Genomic DNA, 15,219 nt, shown 5'->3' with positions numbered 1-15,219 from the left:
TTTTTTTCCAGGGATTTGGGCTCGTTTTCGGACACGTACGAACTTTTATTGAAGAATTACTCCAAGAGATTTGTATTACTCGTTTATTTATTTGAATGTCGTATCGATCTTATGGTTGTATCAACGAATATTTATATAATACTAATAATTTAACAATATAGAAGTTATATAGAAATTAGAACAAAGTGACTTCGAATTTGAGTAATCTTAATTTACAATGTAAATCGTAATATTGGTGTATTTTTACATCGTTAAAAAAAAATACAGGAAATTTTTATGTGATCTTTGATTATTACAAACCGAATGAAACTTGAGTGGGAAATGAAAGGTTTTTTTTTAAGAGAAGCATTTCTGCACCTTGGTAGATGAACTACTCCTATAACTAATATTGACGTTAAAAATTAAATTGGATAACGCTTTGTCTTCATATTCTAAGGTCCGAAAAAACAGGACGGGCATCAAAGAAACCCTTCCCTTTCGATCCTAAGTATCCACTGCCTAGTTTGTTCGCGAGTGGTAACAAAAATCTAATTAAAAATCCTGACTGCCAACCGGAGGAGCAAGCGCTAAAAAGAGCGAAGCTTATAAGGACAAGAGTCTTCCGGCATGGCGTGTGCGCGGGTCCGCGAGTGGGAATATTCAAAAGATCGGAAGCTGCCTGTGATGTCCCGGCATGGCCATGAACGTGCTATGGAAACGACCACGAATACGGGCTTCCACGCGGCAGTGCGCGCCTTTTTTCACGGATAAAAACCGCGTAATCGTATACGACGACCGATCATGTAATGTTTTCGCGAGTCCCACAGCCGCATCGAGAAATCCGCCGGCGCTTAATTAGCCGACGGCTTCGTCGGCTGCTCGAAACCGTGCTTTGATCACCGACTGGATTATTCCATCGGTGGATCTTCCTTTTTATTTGCATTCGACGTTTCTCCTCTTTTTTCTACCTGTGAATTTTTTACTGCGCGAAAATAGCTGATTCTACATATAATAAATCGAAGACTCGTCTTTTGACGATCATCCAGCTTTTTATTTACGGTATATTCCGTGGCTTCAACGGTCTCTTATAGCTTTTTTAATATTCGAAGTCGTAATTTAAAAAATATTGCAGTATACGTAAGGAAATAAAGAAGGTTTATTATCGATGATGCGGTCCTATTAATAAATATATTATTATATCCTACTTCGTTGTACGAGAAGAAGCAGTAACATAAATAAGGTGATTAAAAGTGACATAAATGTATATTGTAAAAAATAAGAAATTAAAATTAGTTACTGAACATTCTATGTCATTCAATTACTCGCCATCGTATGGATCCTCTTTTATTGTCTCGAGAGATCAGGACTAAATTCGAAGTAGTCAGGTTTTCGCGGCAAATAATCATACAGACGCGTATATCGGCGCAATAACAAAGAATGGAATGATTCGCGAGCAACATCCAATTAATAAAGATTACCGGACCGGTTTGTAAAATTGATAAGAACCTGGTTCTAAGAAGCCATTACGATAAGGAAATGTCCACGTCGCCGTGATCGGCATTTGTCGGCTCGTCAGATCCGACCCGACAAATTCGTTCGAAAGGCATTTCCATTCGCGTGCACTAAATCGGCGGATCCTGCGGAGAAGAAATCGTTAAGAGGCGCTTATAAATGAAGGAGATTTAAAGACCGAGATCAGACGATAGCCGGGGCCAGGCCGCTTGGCGCTCGCCGCTCCAAAACAAAAGCGAGGCCGATTACAAAAGCCTCCCTTAGAATACGCGAAAGGTTACGCGACGGGAATTATTTAAATTTATTAATAGGATCGGAGAAGAACTGGACTTTTGCATAGAAGAGAATTTAATTAATTTTCGCTTTTTATCTCGTTGTAGGCTGTTGGCTGGTGTCATTCGAAATTAATAGTCTTGGAAGGAGTTCTGTAAATAAATATTCTTTGGTTATATACATGTTTTTTGTATGCTGCTCGTGCTGATGAATATTTTGACTCGTTTATAATTTATGTATAACGTGATCATATCCTGTAATCTGCAAATTTCACGAAGTACGAATTACAAACATTAATTGGATGAAAATATGAGGAAAATAAAATTCATCGATTTCGTAATTTTTGCAGTGCAATCATTTATAGTGCTAGAAATTAGAACACGAAAATTAATTAAATAAAAATATAAAGAAATCTAAATCCATCAATCTGATACATTTAACGATACACTTAGTTTATAATACATTTATGTAGGATTATGAAAACAATTATTCTCTCGATTGATAATTATCAATTATGCATTAATTGCGTCATAATAAATATCCATATAAATACTAAAAGACAAAAAAGAGTGATTCAGTCTCAGTTCATTAAGTATCAGTTTACGATATTTACGTCCTGGGTTATATGTATCGTTTTTACGGAACCCTCGTTATCGAGAGTGAAACCCACAGCATGGCGGCGAAAGTAAAACACGTGGATCGTTGAAAGAACGACGGAATTCAGGTGGGAACGATAAAAAGGGGAAGCGGCGATCGGCTTAAATCTACCTTAAAAATTCCTGAAGCACGTTCACTGGATTACGCCCGGTGGCGAAGTTTGGACAGAAGCGAAACAATTATGGCGCCTGTTGGGCCGGATTAGGGATACGTAATGCTCGCAAAAACGGGTCAACGTGGCAGCAGTCACGTGGCAGTGATTATCTCTCGATGCTTTGCACACGTCTGCCGCTTTTTATCCACCAACGATGCATTGCATGTCCACCGGCCTCTACCGGACGGTCGAATGCCTCTACGACTTTGTAATTAAGCCTCCGCGTTTCCTATCCTCTCGCATTGTTCACCGTCTCGTTCGGTATAACCGGTCCAACGATCTTAAATTGTTTCTTCCTCTTTCGTTTATCTTTTTATTTTGCCATATGTACGCGTGTATTTTTCCTTCTATTTTTTAAATTGGTCTTTTGAAGAATTTTGAGTAATACAGTAGATAGAAAATAATGGTTTAAATACGTTTGATACGATAATAAAAAAGATACTTTACATTAATAATTATAGAAATTACTAGTCTGAAATATACAAAACCTTACTTTTCTTGCATTTATTTAAAACATTTTTCTTTTCCAACAAATACTTTTATGTTTATACATACGTTCTAGTGTATCGTTTTAAAGCTGAGAATTTCCTTTCCCATATGTGATTTAAATTCTGTAATATCTTTCACTATTCAATAAAACATCAACCATTGAGAATCGTACATTTCGTGTTACAACCTACTAATATTTAAAATAAATAGATGTAAATTGACTTTCATACAGCTTCTCACCGCAAGATTAGCAAATAATACCGCGAACGAGGTACTTACAAAGCACACAACGACAGCTCATGTTCACAGTATCACAGCTCGACGCTTAATCTCGTTAACGATCTTGCAAATAGCATTAAAAGAGACCTTGTTTCTTCGCAACTTAAAAGAAAGCATGAAAAAATGCTGTCAACCAACAAGTGTCGTGTAACCGTTTCAAGCCTTTGAAACCTTAAAGCGTGATGGCTTACAGGTTAAGTTTAAGCGTATTTTAATAACGATAAACAGCATGGTGGCCGATAAGCGCGAGGCTCCCGTTCTCTTGTGTAAACGTTATGTGGGTGACCGGCCCGTTCGTGCAAACAAGTAGCTCGTGTTGGTTCCCTGTAAGCTGCTCCCCAACAAACTACCTTGTCTTGGCTTCTTCCTTTGTGGCTGGCCGCCTCTAGGCCGGTGGAGCACAGTAGACACGTTTTTCGCTCCCTAATAAACACAACTGATATATAATATATGCCTAGTGGGCCGGTTGTATCCAAAAGCGGATGTCCGAGAGGAGAAAAAAAAAGAAAAAGAAAAGACACAGGGAAAAGGAACACAGGGCTGATATACGATGCATCGTGAATTACCATAAAACGATATTTCACTTTTTTAGGGGATACGCCGCCTTCTAACTGGCCGCCATAGCGAGGCGATATTAAAACGAGCAGAGAAACGAAAATAATAATCGGGGCCGATAGGAACCCAATCTGGATAGAGAGAAAGAAAGGAGAAAGGAAGGGTTGGCTAATTGAGGATTGCTTATCGGTTCGCTCTTAACGGTCGTAAGAATTGGATAATTTTGTTTCGTTCGAACGACCAGGAAAACTATTTGGGTCAACTTAGCTTTTCAATTATGGAGACAAGTTTCTTCCAGAAGTTAATAAGAGTTTGTTAGAGAACGGGAAGTAATAGGAGAAACCGAGCTGTCTCTGCAAAGTTTTGTCTTGTTTTCGTATACACTTTTAACTTGGATTTTGTTCGAACTTGGACGAAGTTATTGTAAAATGGTGACAGGTTTGACACTTGTTAACAGTGGAGATTACTGGAAAATTTTTAATAACGTTTCTGGTGCTTATTAAGGGAGTACAAAATTGCACAGATATTAATTTCCGTTTTATTTTTGTTGTAGTCTGTTATTAGGTTTCACAATTTTGATCGACGACGAATTAGGAATTTTACGAAAAATTTCCACGTAGTTAATAATAACAATAATATAATTTACAGATTTAAGGACAATGTTAATAAGACTGTGATTTTGAATATACTATATTTGAATATAACTATACGAATTTTGAAAAATTATTCAGTACGCGCCATTTCTGCTCTTGTGTTCTAGGATGAAAGCCTGTGATGTACAAGTTACAATATACTTACTGTCATACGTGTGTTTAGTAAAGAATTAGTTAATATGCAGCATGATATTTATGCTGAGCACATTGAATACTATATGTTTTCAATTTTATATTATAATAGAATGGATTTAGTTTGACGGTTGTACTGTCAGATGTACATTTATACATATGTACATTTACAGATTGGTTTCAAACTGTACCAATATAATCACGATAATCGAGTTTTATTACAGTACTAATGAAATTTCAAAATATTTCGTGTAACAGACATAATATGTTCATGAAATATGTCCATAAGTATTCGAATACTTTTGTAAGCCAAATATTCTTTTAGATTACGTATATAGAGGCTTGCGAGGAAAAATAGTGGAAAATAATATTTCAAATCAAACAATTACCTCTCCATATCGCTTACAAATTTCATCAACATGATCACGATAGCCAAGTCTTATTACAGCACTAATAAAATTTCACTATATTCGCGATAGTATCTATGTCCTTAAAATCATTGAATTCGATGATTTGTTCGAATTTCCATTTACATTATAACACGCTGCAATAACGCACTTCAATAAACAATATATATAGAACAAAAGTTTAATTATTACGTCATGTATTATTATTGATAAATATCGTAGTATAAATATAATGAAAAAATATTAATTGTTTAATAATTGTAAGAGTACGGACACTTCTGTATATTTATAGAAACTTCCTACAAGTGTTCGAATATTTTTTGCGAGCTACCGTATACATAGCTACAAAAAAGACCGACTAATCATTCTCCGTGGATGATGAGGAAGTTCGACGGAGCTGGTACCGTCTCGAAATCGGTGCACAAGAGCCGATTCGCCGCGCGGTCGAATCCGTGACGCCACTTTCGGTACAGGGCCATTACTTCTCTTACTTTTTAACGATCCGTCTGGACGCGCGGTGCTTCGGAAGAGGAGCTCGCGCTCTCTTGGAGGTTCGCCGCCGAGGGAAGCACCCCGCTGCGATAGTCTGGAGTCCCCTTAACAAGCGGCGATACCATCGTGAGCCTGGTTCCCCGGGACTCGGCTTTACATACCGCTGCGCGGTGCCGCACCGCGTCGGGACGCCTCCTACGCTCGGATTCCGACGGTGCACCGTCAGCTATGAATGAGCGTGTCCATTCTTCCGCCGCCCAGAAATTTTCATGGCTTCCTGCGTTACGCGTCTTACGCTGGTTCCCTTCAATTCGACGCGCGAATTGATGGAGTTGACGAAGGAAGTTCAACGTTTTCTTTTTGTTAGAGATTTTTTTTGGAACTGGGATGGTTGCGAAAAAAAAAAACAGTTGAGCTCCATTTGAGTCTTTCAGGAGCCACATCAACTAACTTTTTTTAAATTTTTTATTTATTTTTCAGTTTCTCAGAAAATAAATCGCTGATTTTTGTAAATTGACGAAGAAAGTTTAGTGTGTTTGCTTCTTGGACATCTTCTGAGATGGTTATGAAGTAGTACGGTTAAATTCCGTCGGTTCTTTCAGGTTCTACATTGATTAACTTCGTTTTCTGTATACACTTTTCAGTTTCATCGCCAGAGATATGTTAATATTAATTTCTTAGAAAACAAACTACTTATTTTTATAAATTTCTCTGTCGCAAGGAGATGGTATAAGTAATGGTACATTTTTAGATAAATCGTCCAAAGTAATGCTTATATCATCATTTTTTTTCTATCTTTTAATTTATAAAGTTTAATTCATGGTTCATTTATCCAAATGAAATTTTAGTTAGTGCTCGATTAAGTGAACTATCTATTGAACCTACTGATCTGAATAAGGCAAATAGACAATTTAGATAATACAATAGCAGTCGACAGTGTATTGAATTTTGAAATTGCTTTCCTATAAAAATTAGAAAATATGATTTACCACGTGTATTATCGTTATAGTTTCATTCACAGCGATTTTGCATCGTTAAACTTCCCACAAAGTTTAATGACAAACAATTTTCTATTTAAATAATCTGTCCGCTACAATGACAAGGTGGTTACATTCATCTTGTAGAATTTAGTTCTGCGTAGAATCGGAATATGTCGAGGTGTTGGGGGATGCCTGGGACACCTTCGAATACATATTATTCCGCAGTGTGTATTCGCAACAAAAGACGCCGCGCATAGTTTGCTTAGATCACAGGAATTTCAGCGTGGGAGGTGGTCTATTAGTATGCAGAGCGAAGTGGGAACACGAAATATGTTGAAACTATTACTTTATAATTTAGAGCGACAGCTATTAAACCCAGACATTTGGACGGTCGACGAAGAACCTGCTGAGAGTAAATGGAAATTAGTCTTTGCCTTTAGAATTTCTGATTAGTCAGCGTTCAAGTTAAACTTAACTACGTGAATATGTTTAAACATACATATACATAGGTATGTTGACTATAAATGCATGCTTAAGAATGAACTGCTGACCCGTTCCACACGAACGGCACGTGTTACTTTTGCATTTACGTCAATTTCACACTGCGTTCTGATGATAGTATGAAAAGTTCGTAGCGAACCTCAGGGAAAATTGAAGATTAATGTGTTACTATAGAAGTTAGAATTTTATCAAATTCAATTGTGAATAATAAAAATGTTGCTAAGTTGTTGAAATAATAGGAGTCCGATTGTAGCTCAAATGATTAAACACTAAATAGAATTTCGTTCATACAAATAGTATAACAGCAAAAAGAAAAAGTATAAGGGGGGTTTATATTAATAGTAATAGTAAATTTATTATTATTATTTATAATTATTTATTAATATTCTGCAAATTTCCATGCAAGATACGATTCTTCGAAAATTCTCAAGTATTCAATCGTTTCGCAAAATGATGGTTATAAAACGCAATGCACCATCGCCTATCTAATGAAGAAACTAAACAATAAGTGAACGTGCAGCATAGTCCAGTCGTTTGTTATTCGTTTCGCCGAAAGGATCGTGTACCGATATAACAGCGGTGTACTCACGAATTCGAGCGAAAGTTTCTTGAATCCCTGAACGATTCCAGCAGGTAGGCTTCCTCGAAGCGAAGTCCAACTCCCTTACCAGGAAGCCCAAGTATAGAAAGATTCCGGAAGTTCTGGAGTGGTGCCTACCGGGTGGTCTTGCTTCTCTAACGATTGCCGTCTGTCATAAAGGGCGCGGGGCCGGTGACACAATGGAAAAATCTGACGAGTCCGCCGGGGATTCCATGGTTAGTGAACGACTACGAAGATGCTGTTACCAGGACAGCATGAAAGTGATTTTTGGACAGTTACGAGAAGTGGGAATTCTTCGTAACGCAAAGCGCTAAGGATTACCGAGGATTCATTCGTTAGAAGTTCTAGAATATAGAGAAGCTCTAGAATATGTAAAAAAATTTTCCTAAAAAGAATTTCGTTGAAATTTAAAGAAGCATAAACGTTACTTTCTATTTATTACGATTTCTTTTTTTTTTTTTTTAAGAAAATAAATCAATAATTCTGCCCGTTATAAATTCTCATCCATAAAAAGGGAACTCCAATCACCAAATCATCTAACTGTTGAGTTAACAACCGCTACTAGCTACGCTATTACCTTCATCCCATACCTCCAATTCCAAACATAAACACAATACACCAAAGATTAACAATCAAGCAGAAACCAAACGTCAGTTTTCCGCGCAAGCCCTAACCAAACCTCAGCACCATTAGCCCCATTAACAAGATAAACAATTCATCGCTACGGTCCTCGTCCACTAATTCCACCCACTTCATCACCTCGTCAACCCTTCAAAAACCAGTGCCATCATCCTTCAACCACCCCCTCGAGGTCTCTTCATTCATCCCCTAGCGAGCACTCGTATCGTCGGTAAGCTTGGTTCAACTACGAAATTGATTCCACACCATCGCAGGAACACGATGGAGGGGCGACGTATGAACGAGAGGAGAAGAAGAAGACGAAGAAGACGAAGAAGACGAAGAAGACGAAGAAGAAGAAGAAGAAGAAGAAGAAGAAGAAGAAGCTGAAAAGTCTGGATTCCCTCTCTCCCGCTGGTAAAACTCGCCAGGAATTCCTGGGCCACGGCCGACTCGAAACCTCTTGGTCCGACTGGCGGAGTCCGGGTCCTGGCTACGGGGGCAAGCCTCTTATCCACGCAGGATCGGTCCGTGACTTTTGTCGGTGCGCGTTCCCCGGTCCTCTTTGAGTAATGGAAGTCGACCGAAATCAATTTCAATTCCTACGAGCCGGCGCTCGCTCGCCGTGCGCGGTTCCCTCTTTGAGAGAGGCACCGTTTCAGCTTCCATGCGCGCCTCCCCTTGCTTAACACCTTTGGATTTTATGTGGATGGTCTCTTCGCTCGCCGATCGGGCGTAGGGTACGTGGACGATTGGTATGCCGACAATCTCGCGAATCCAACTCTTCTTGGTATGGAGCCGACTGATACCGAGTCTTCGACGGTTTATCTACCGATATCTATCGCTCAGAGAGGGTTGAGACGTTGGTGCTGGGAAAAGGGTTAATGGAGCTTTCGTTGGCAAGGAAGCGGGGTAGATTTAAGAGAATCCGTTAGGTTCAGCTGTATGATCAGTTGTTTCTTGGATTCTTTTAGTAGAGATTCGCTTTTAATTCGTTTCACGGACCACTGGCTTTTCAGAGGAATTTGAATCTTCACTTCATTACTCGTTAAACACATTGTCTAATTTGGTTACTTAGACACAGTGCAGAAGTTTGGAAGATTTACTGTTTGGGTACCTTCAATCGGGAAAAGAACCTTAGCAAATAGATATTGTAATTTAAGAAATAATTATATATTGTTGAGGTTGGCTGATAGAGGAACGAGTGGATGAAATTGTAATAGAAAAATATATTGATATAAGCATAGGTACAAGTATAAGTACAGGTACAATGTATACTGATCCAGATCTTCACTCTTACGGTGTTACGATACAATAGGAAACTATGATAGGGAACACGTTTATATATTTATAGCAAAGGACATTACCAAAAAGTTAATCGTGGTGTGTAGCTCTAGCTGAAGGCTACAAGAAACAACAATAGAAATCTACTTATATCTCTTTTGTTTCTAGACCTTGTAACCCAAAACAAAATTTATATTCAAGGACACAATAATATGGACCTCTCCTTATTTTGAATATTTTTCACGAAATTCTATTCTCTTCGTAACAGCGGTCTCTAGGTTACGGATATTGAGAAGAAAAGTTGTAGAGTTTTTCTTGAAGTAATTACTTCAACATATATTAGATTAAGTTTTATATTAGCAACAAATACGTACATATTTGGGAAATCAGTGGAGTTCATGTTAACGTCCACCATTTTTATTTATTACAAAATTAACAGAAATCAATTTTTCTTCTTATGTCAGGAATCTTCACTTCCAGCACGTGCACTTACAAATACAATTGCATTTATTACGTTTACATGGTAATGGATTATTGGATTACCAAGGAAAGCGTTGAACACGCCAGAAAAATTGGCGTATATACAACATAGACTACTATATCTTAAAGTAGCTCTCAAATGATCTTCTTTGATATAGAATTTACTGACTCTCTACATCGTTTACCATTTCAATTTCACAATTTTAACTATCATTTACTGATCGACAAGATATTATCTCTCTGTACAACCATCTAGTATGATCAACGTTAAATTATCTCGTCGAGTTGCAGATGCAACATCGTCAGGCAAAGACGAGGAGACGGTCGTACGATTCTATTTAAAATTCGGCGCGGTCGTAAAGAAGAACAAGAGAGTCGTCGGTAGATCTCGAAGAGGGTGCCGTGATTTCGTACACCTGTTGTTTTTCGCCGTGACGCGATAAGATCGCGAAGGAGCGCGCGAGCGCGTAGCATCGGCAGGATGCTTCGATCGGCCAAGTTAGCGTCGCCAAGATGAAGATGTATCGTAGATAACACGCCGGGTACGCATGCATAACGGCGGTTCGGATGCCCGTACTATAAAACTTAATTAAACCCTCGCAACGATTTATTCTGGCGTCGATTAAGGGGATTCCTTCGATAATCTGAATCCGCTAGCCGCTTAAATCCCCGCTCGTTTGAATCGCATCCGACTGCGGTTTCGCTAGCCGTTCGTTCCCTTGGATTTACCTCGATACTCCGCGAGAGAGATGTGTTTTATTGCTGGAAAGCATCGTTAAGGAGAAGGTCAACATGGTGTTATTAAAGCGAAAGATTCCCTATACAGAACGATTCGTAAATGGATGGAGAAATATGTAAAATCGTATGCGAATAGCGTCGTAGTAAGCTAAGCGAAATTATGAAAAATGTGGAATTGCAGTAACAGTTACTACGTAAGGTACAAAAAAAGAAAAAAAATAAAATTAAACATCGCTAAACTAAATTGTGGCGTATTTTACAACTGTACCACATTAAATTGAAAAGAAGCAACTTTATTGTTTATACGTGTGTGGTACGTTGTACGTATGTGGTATGTTGTAATTATTTGTATTCTTATCTTCTTCTTTATGCGTATCCCTATAATATTACAAATCCTTTTTTTCAAAATTTCCAAATATTTTTCTGAAAGAGATTGTAGCAAATATAATTACAATTTTATTTCAAATAAATCAGACACCATAAGTTCTTAATTTAATACACCTTTGACGCAATATGTTAAAGTGTGCAACAACCTCTACATATATACATACGTTTCAGTCCGTAGATTTCTCATTTATCTCATAGTCGGTAAACTCGGTAAAATATTCACGATGTTCAGCTAAAAACGTGACACGCAACTGTTCAGTTAATAATACACCCACTTCCATATCAGGCTTTAAACACGCGCGGCTCATAAAAGACGCGTCAGTAAAACCGTAAAAAGAAGAAAGTTTCGTTTCATGAAACGCTCGCGATTATGAACATCCCGTTGCAAAAATACCGTACAGTTAACAGCTCGTTCGGCTTCCGTAAATGTTGCCTGTAATCGTGTTACCCGCTTTTACTACAGCTATGAAAACGAGTATTAATCGATGTCCTTACACCTTTATCACCAAACTGTCGGTAGCTGTTACTTATACGACTTCATACTTCGGAATCCATTCCTTTCTGACGCCACGAATTAGTCGTAATGCTTTTCCGCATTCTGGTCATCTTGACGGCATAGTGAATCGAATCGACCTCGGCATATTTTTCGAGCAAAAAAGCTTCGCGTTCAAGAGCCTTAGTAGACGACGTACTGAATGGGATATAGAAAAGACTTAAACATATCTTTAAATCCTAGTTTTCTTTCAATTAGTAATTTAAAGATTGAAATAATTCTAGTTAACGATTTTAAAGATTCCCAAACGTAAATCATGAAATGAATTAATACAATTATTCGAGATACATTTTCAGATTAAATTCAGGTCGTTCCCATATCTTTCATCTATTCAGTTTTTAGTACCGCGTCTATTGGACATGCTTGAAATTAATACAATCATATTTCTAGAAAGAAAAAAACTCCCAACATTTCTTTTCGCCAATAATTTTAGAATTATACGATTTTTCATATTCGAAATTCATGCTGTTTGAAACTAGCGATTAAAATGTCTAACTTATGAAATGACTAAAAGGAGAAAGAAGTACAATCTTTGACAAACAATCTTCGATAAATAAAGAGGTAACATCAAAACTTTTACTCTCATTCAACGTGCTAACGTAGTTTAAATAGTTTCCATTATTCCCCAAAATAGATGAAAATACAACACTGGAAGGATAATTCAGTCTTTCAGAGAATTATTAGCGTCCCTTCAGGGGTTAAGTGTCCATCGACTTTTCTTTGACGCGAACGACGTCAAGTCGGTAAAGTTAAATGTGTCCTTGGTAATAATGACACAAAGATGCCGCTTTGCTCCCGGGGGGTGCTGGTATCAGGAAACCTGCAGGTGATTTCTAGGAATGAAAATCTCCTAAACCAAGGGCACGGTTTGTCAATGCCATTGTAGCCGAGTCTAAATATTGTTGAATTTCTTTCTTATTGGACCTACAGCGAAGATTTCTGCCTTCCATGACGTCGCTATTCTGCGACTAGTCGAGAGAATGACGACTTTATGCGCGAGGGCACAGGATGGTCTTGATGGTGTCCTTTCTTCTCCTTCTTTGTTCTATGCTTCTTTAAATATTACCGACGAATTTGTTTTCTTTCTGTTGTTCCTATTATTGTAGTGATTATATTACATCATTTTGTTGTAAATGAAGCAATTGTTATCGAACTTAATTATACAGTTTATTTGTTAATGAATAGCCACAGAAATTAGTAATTAATACTATGAATTATAGTAATAATAGTAGTAATAAATAAGAAACAAATTTTGAAAAATTAGAGATTAGAAAAGATTTCACAAAAGATAAAAATCTTAAGATTAAAATCTGTTACAGTGTGCATAAACTTCATGAAGAATAAAATATCATGTTGCAAAAATTAGCACTTAAATTGTTCACCCTCAATTTGTAACATAACCAGCTTAATGTATAATGATAGAATGATCGACAGTTTGCTGGAATTTTAGTTGATCTTGCGATCGTCGCTGTGATTATTGGTATTGTTATCTTTATCGAATTTGTCGAGGATGTCGAGACGAAGGAACGAGCCGACGATTGAACGAGCCGTGGAGGCCGCCCGACCGATGCCGCCTTCCATCGAACTCGTGCCGCTGCTTTTCGAGATTTTAACGGGTTTCGTCTCCGCCCAAATGTTCACGGCGAATTTCAATTCTGCTACCAGCGCCTCCCATGGTGTAACCTGCAAAAACGTCCACAAGAAACTGTCACAAGTCGGTCCATTGCTTAATTCCATACTCTCGAATCTAATTTGAATAAAACCCCGATCAAAAGTGTTGCTGTTACTTTAATTAATATTTACCAAGATAAGAAAGAAATTACAATAATATAACTAAGATAGCGAGTGATCCAAAATATGATTATACAATACGGTTATAACTTATCTCATTTAAAATTGTTATTAACGAATTTTGTTTCATTCCTTAAAAATTATTCTTTCTACGAAGTATTCTAAATCGATGGTAATCGAACACTATTGCAAAATTCTGTTAAATAAAAATATTCAATTTAAGCGAAGCAATATACTTTAAAATGCGCTTAAACTTGCAGAGACGGTCAAGATAATCTAATGATTATTATTTGTCATTTCCTTCTTCAAGAATAATTTAAAGACAATTTTTATGAGAAAGAATGATTCCTTCGCTTTCTCATACACGCGACGCAGAGGAAAATTTATCACTGGTTTCGGGGTAAAAGAGATCCAAGGGTGAGATAACGGTCTTGTGAGCAGGAGGAGACGCGGCTGAGGAGACTCACCTTCTCCCTCACGGCGACCTTTCGTACATTCCACAGGAATTCAAAGACAGCGATGATGAACGAGCCGCAAGTTCCGATCAGAAGGACTAAGAAAACACCACCGACGTTGGCTATTCCTAATTCACCTGACGATGACGGTTCTTGTTCGGTTTTCGTGCACAACCCACCACCCCGATCCACCCACCATTTCTTTTTCAGGTCTTGGAGCACCCCTTTCTCTTGCAGCGTCAATATCGCGCCGTTTATGGGCGTTCTATACTCAGAATCTAACGAAAAAGGATCATATTTCAAAAGATTCGCGCCGATATGATTCGAAATAACATTGAAGGATTGTGGAACATACTCCGTGGCAGGGCGATACCATATCCTTTGTTATCGATAAGACCTCCAATCTTGTCGAGATCACAGTTTCTTTCCATTCTGTACTCGATCGTGGTAGACTCCATAAGAAAAGCATAGTCGCGTTTTTTCAACACTCGTTCAACGCCTTCGTCGTTCGTTTTCGTGAACACACTTGGTCTTGCTTCCTGCATGGTGGCCCACATGCGTTGATATGTCGTATAATTGGAATCCTGTAATCGAAATGACGTTATTGTTAAACGGAGATAAATATTTAATAGATTGCGGATGTTTGCATATTTTTTAAATTTAGAAACTTAAAAATGTACAGAATGTACGTAATTTGCAAAGATATATAAAACATCTCAAGTGTAGTATTCGCTATTATATTTCCTGTATGAAATGCATTTTTAATTACGTTCCACTTCTTTATATGTTTTACATATGACCTATATGCTTTATATATCTTTGCATATTGCACGTGCATACTGTATATTTCTGCGCATTTAAATAAGTAAATTTTCCATAAATGTACAGATATTCGCAGTCTAGATATTAGAATATTCCGAAATGTCGGAAGGTAGAAATTTACCCTGAAGAAAGTGGACGTGGATCCACCATCCACGGCTCCGTATCTGACTTTCGTCTGTTTAGCAAGATCTTCGACACCTTGGATTGGATTTTCTTTCTTGTCGTACGTCAAGAAGGCGGCCAAATTGGCAGTATATGAAGAAACCATAATCATAATGAAGAACCACCACATACCAGCCACCATTCGAATCGAAGGTGTTCTAAGTGAAACAATAGAAATACAAGAGTGATTAGAGTTTGAACGTGTTTGATCCAAGTAGGCTGACAGGAGTTACAGATGTTCCAATTGAAGCTAATTGGATAGGTC

At 37.8% G+C, this 15,219-nt stretch overlaps 1 protein-coding gene across 2 annotated transcripts in view; it reads right to left on the bottom strand.

Annotated features, from left to right (window-relative positions):
- Positions 1-12,866: 12,866 nt before the first annotated feature.
- LOC117159067 (glutamate receptor ionotropic, kainate 2) overlaps positions 12,867-15,219 on the bottom strand; it is a 73,951-nt gene continuing 71,598 nt past the window's right edge. For both annotated transcript variants that reach the window (XM_076619827.1, XM_033338583.2), the window contains 4 exons: positions 14,914-15,112; positions 14,326-14,554; positions 13,983-14,248; positions 12,867-13,407 (listed from right to left, as the gene is read on the bottom strand). In XM_076619827.1, the coding sequence (XP_076475942.1) occupies positions 13,171-13,407; positions 13,983-14,248; positions 14,326-14,554; positions 14,914-15,112 (931 nt within the window). In that variant the 3' untranslated portion in view covers positions 12,867-13,170. The remainder of the gene's footprint in view (positions 13,408-13,982; positions 14,249-14,325; positions 14,555-14,913; positions 15,113-15,219) is intronic.

The sequence above is a fragment of the Bombus vancouverensis genome, chromosome 7 (genome assembly GCF_051014615.1).
Source record: "Bombus vancouverensis nearcticus chromosome 7, iyBomVanc1_principal, whole genome shotgun sequence".
NCBI classification, from domain to species: domain Eukaryota; kingdom Metazoa; phylum Arthropoda; class Insecta; order Hymenoptera; family Apidae; genus Bombus; species Bombus vancouverensis.
This window is presented reverse-complemented; position numbering and strand designations above follow the sequence as displayed.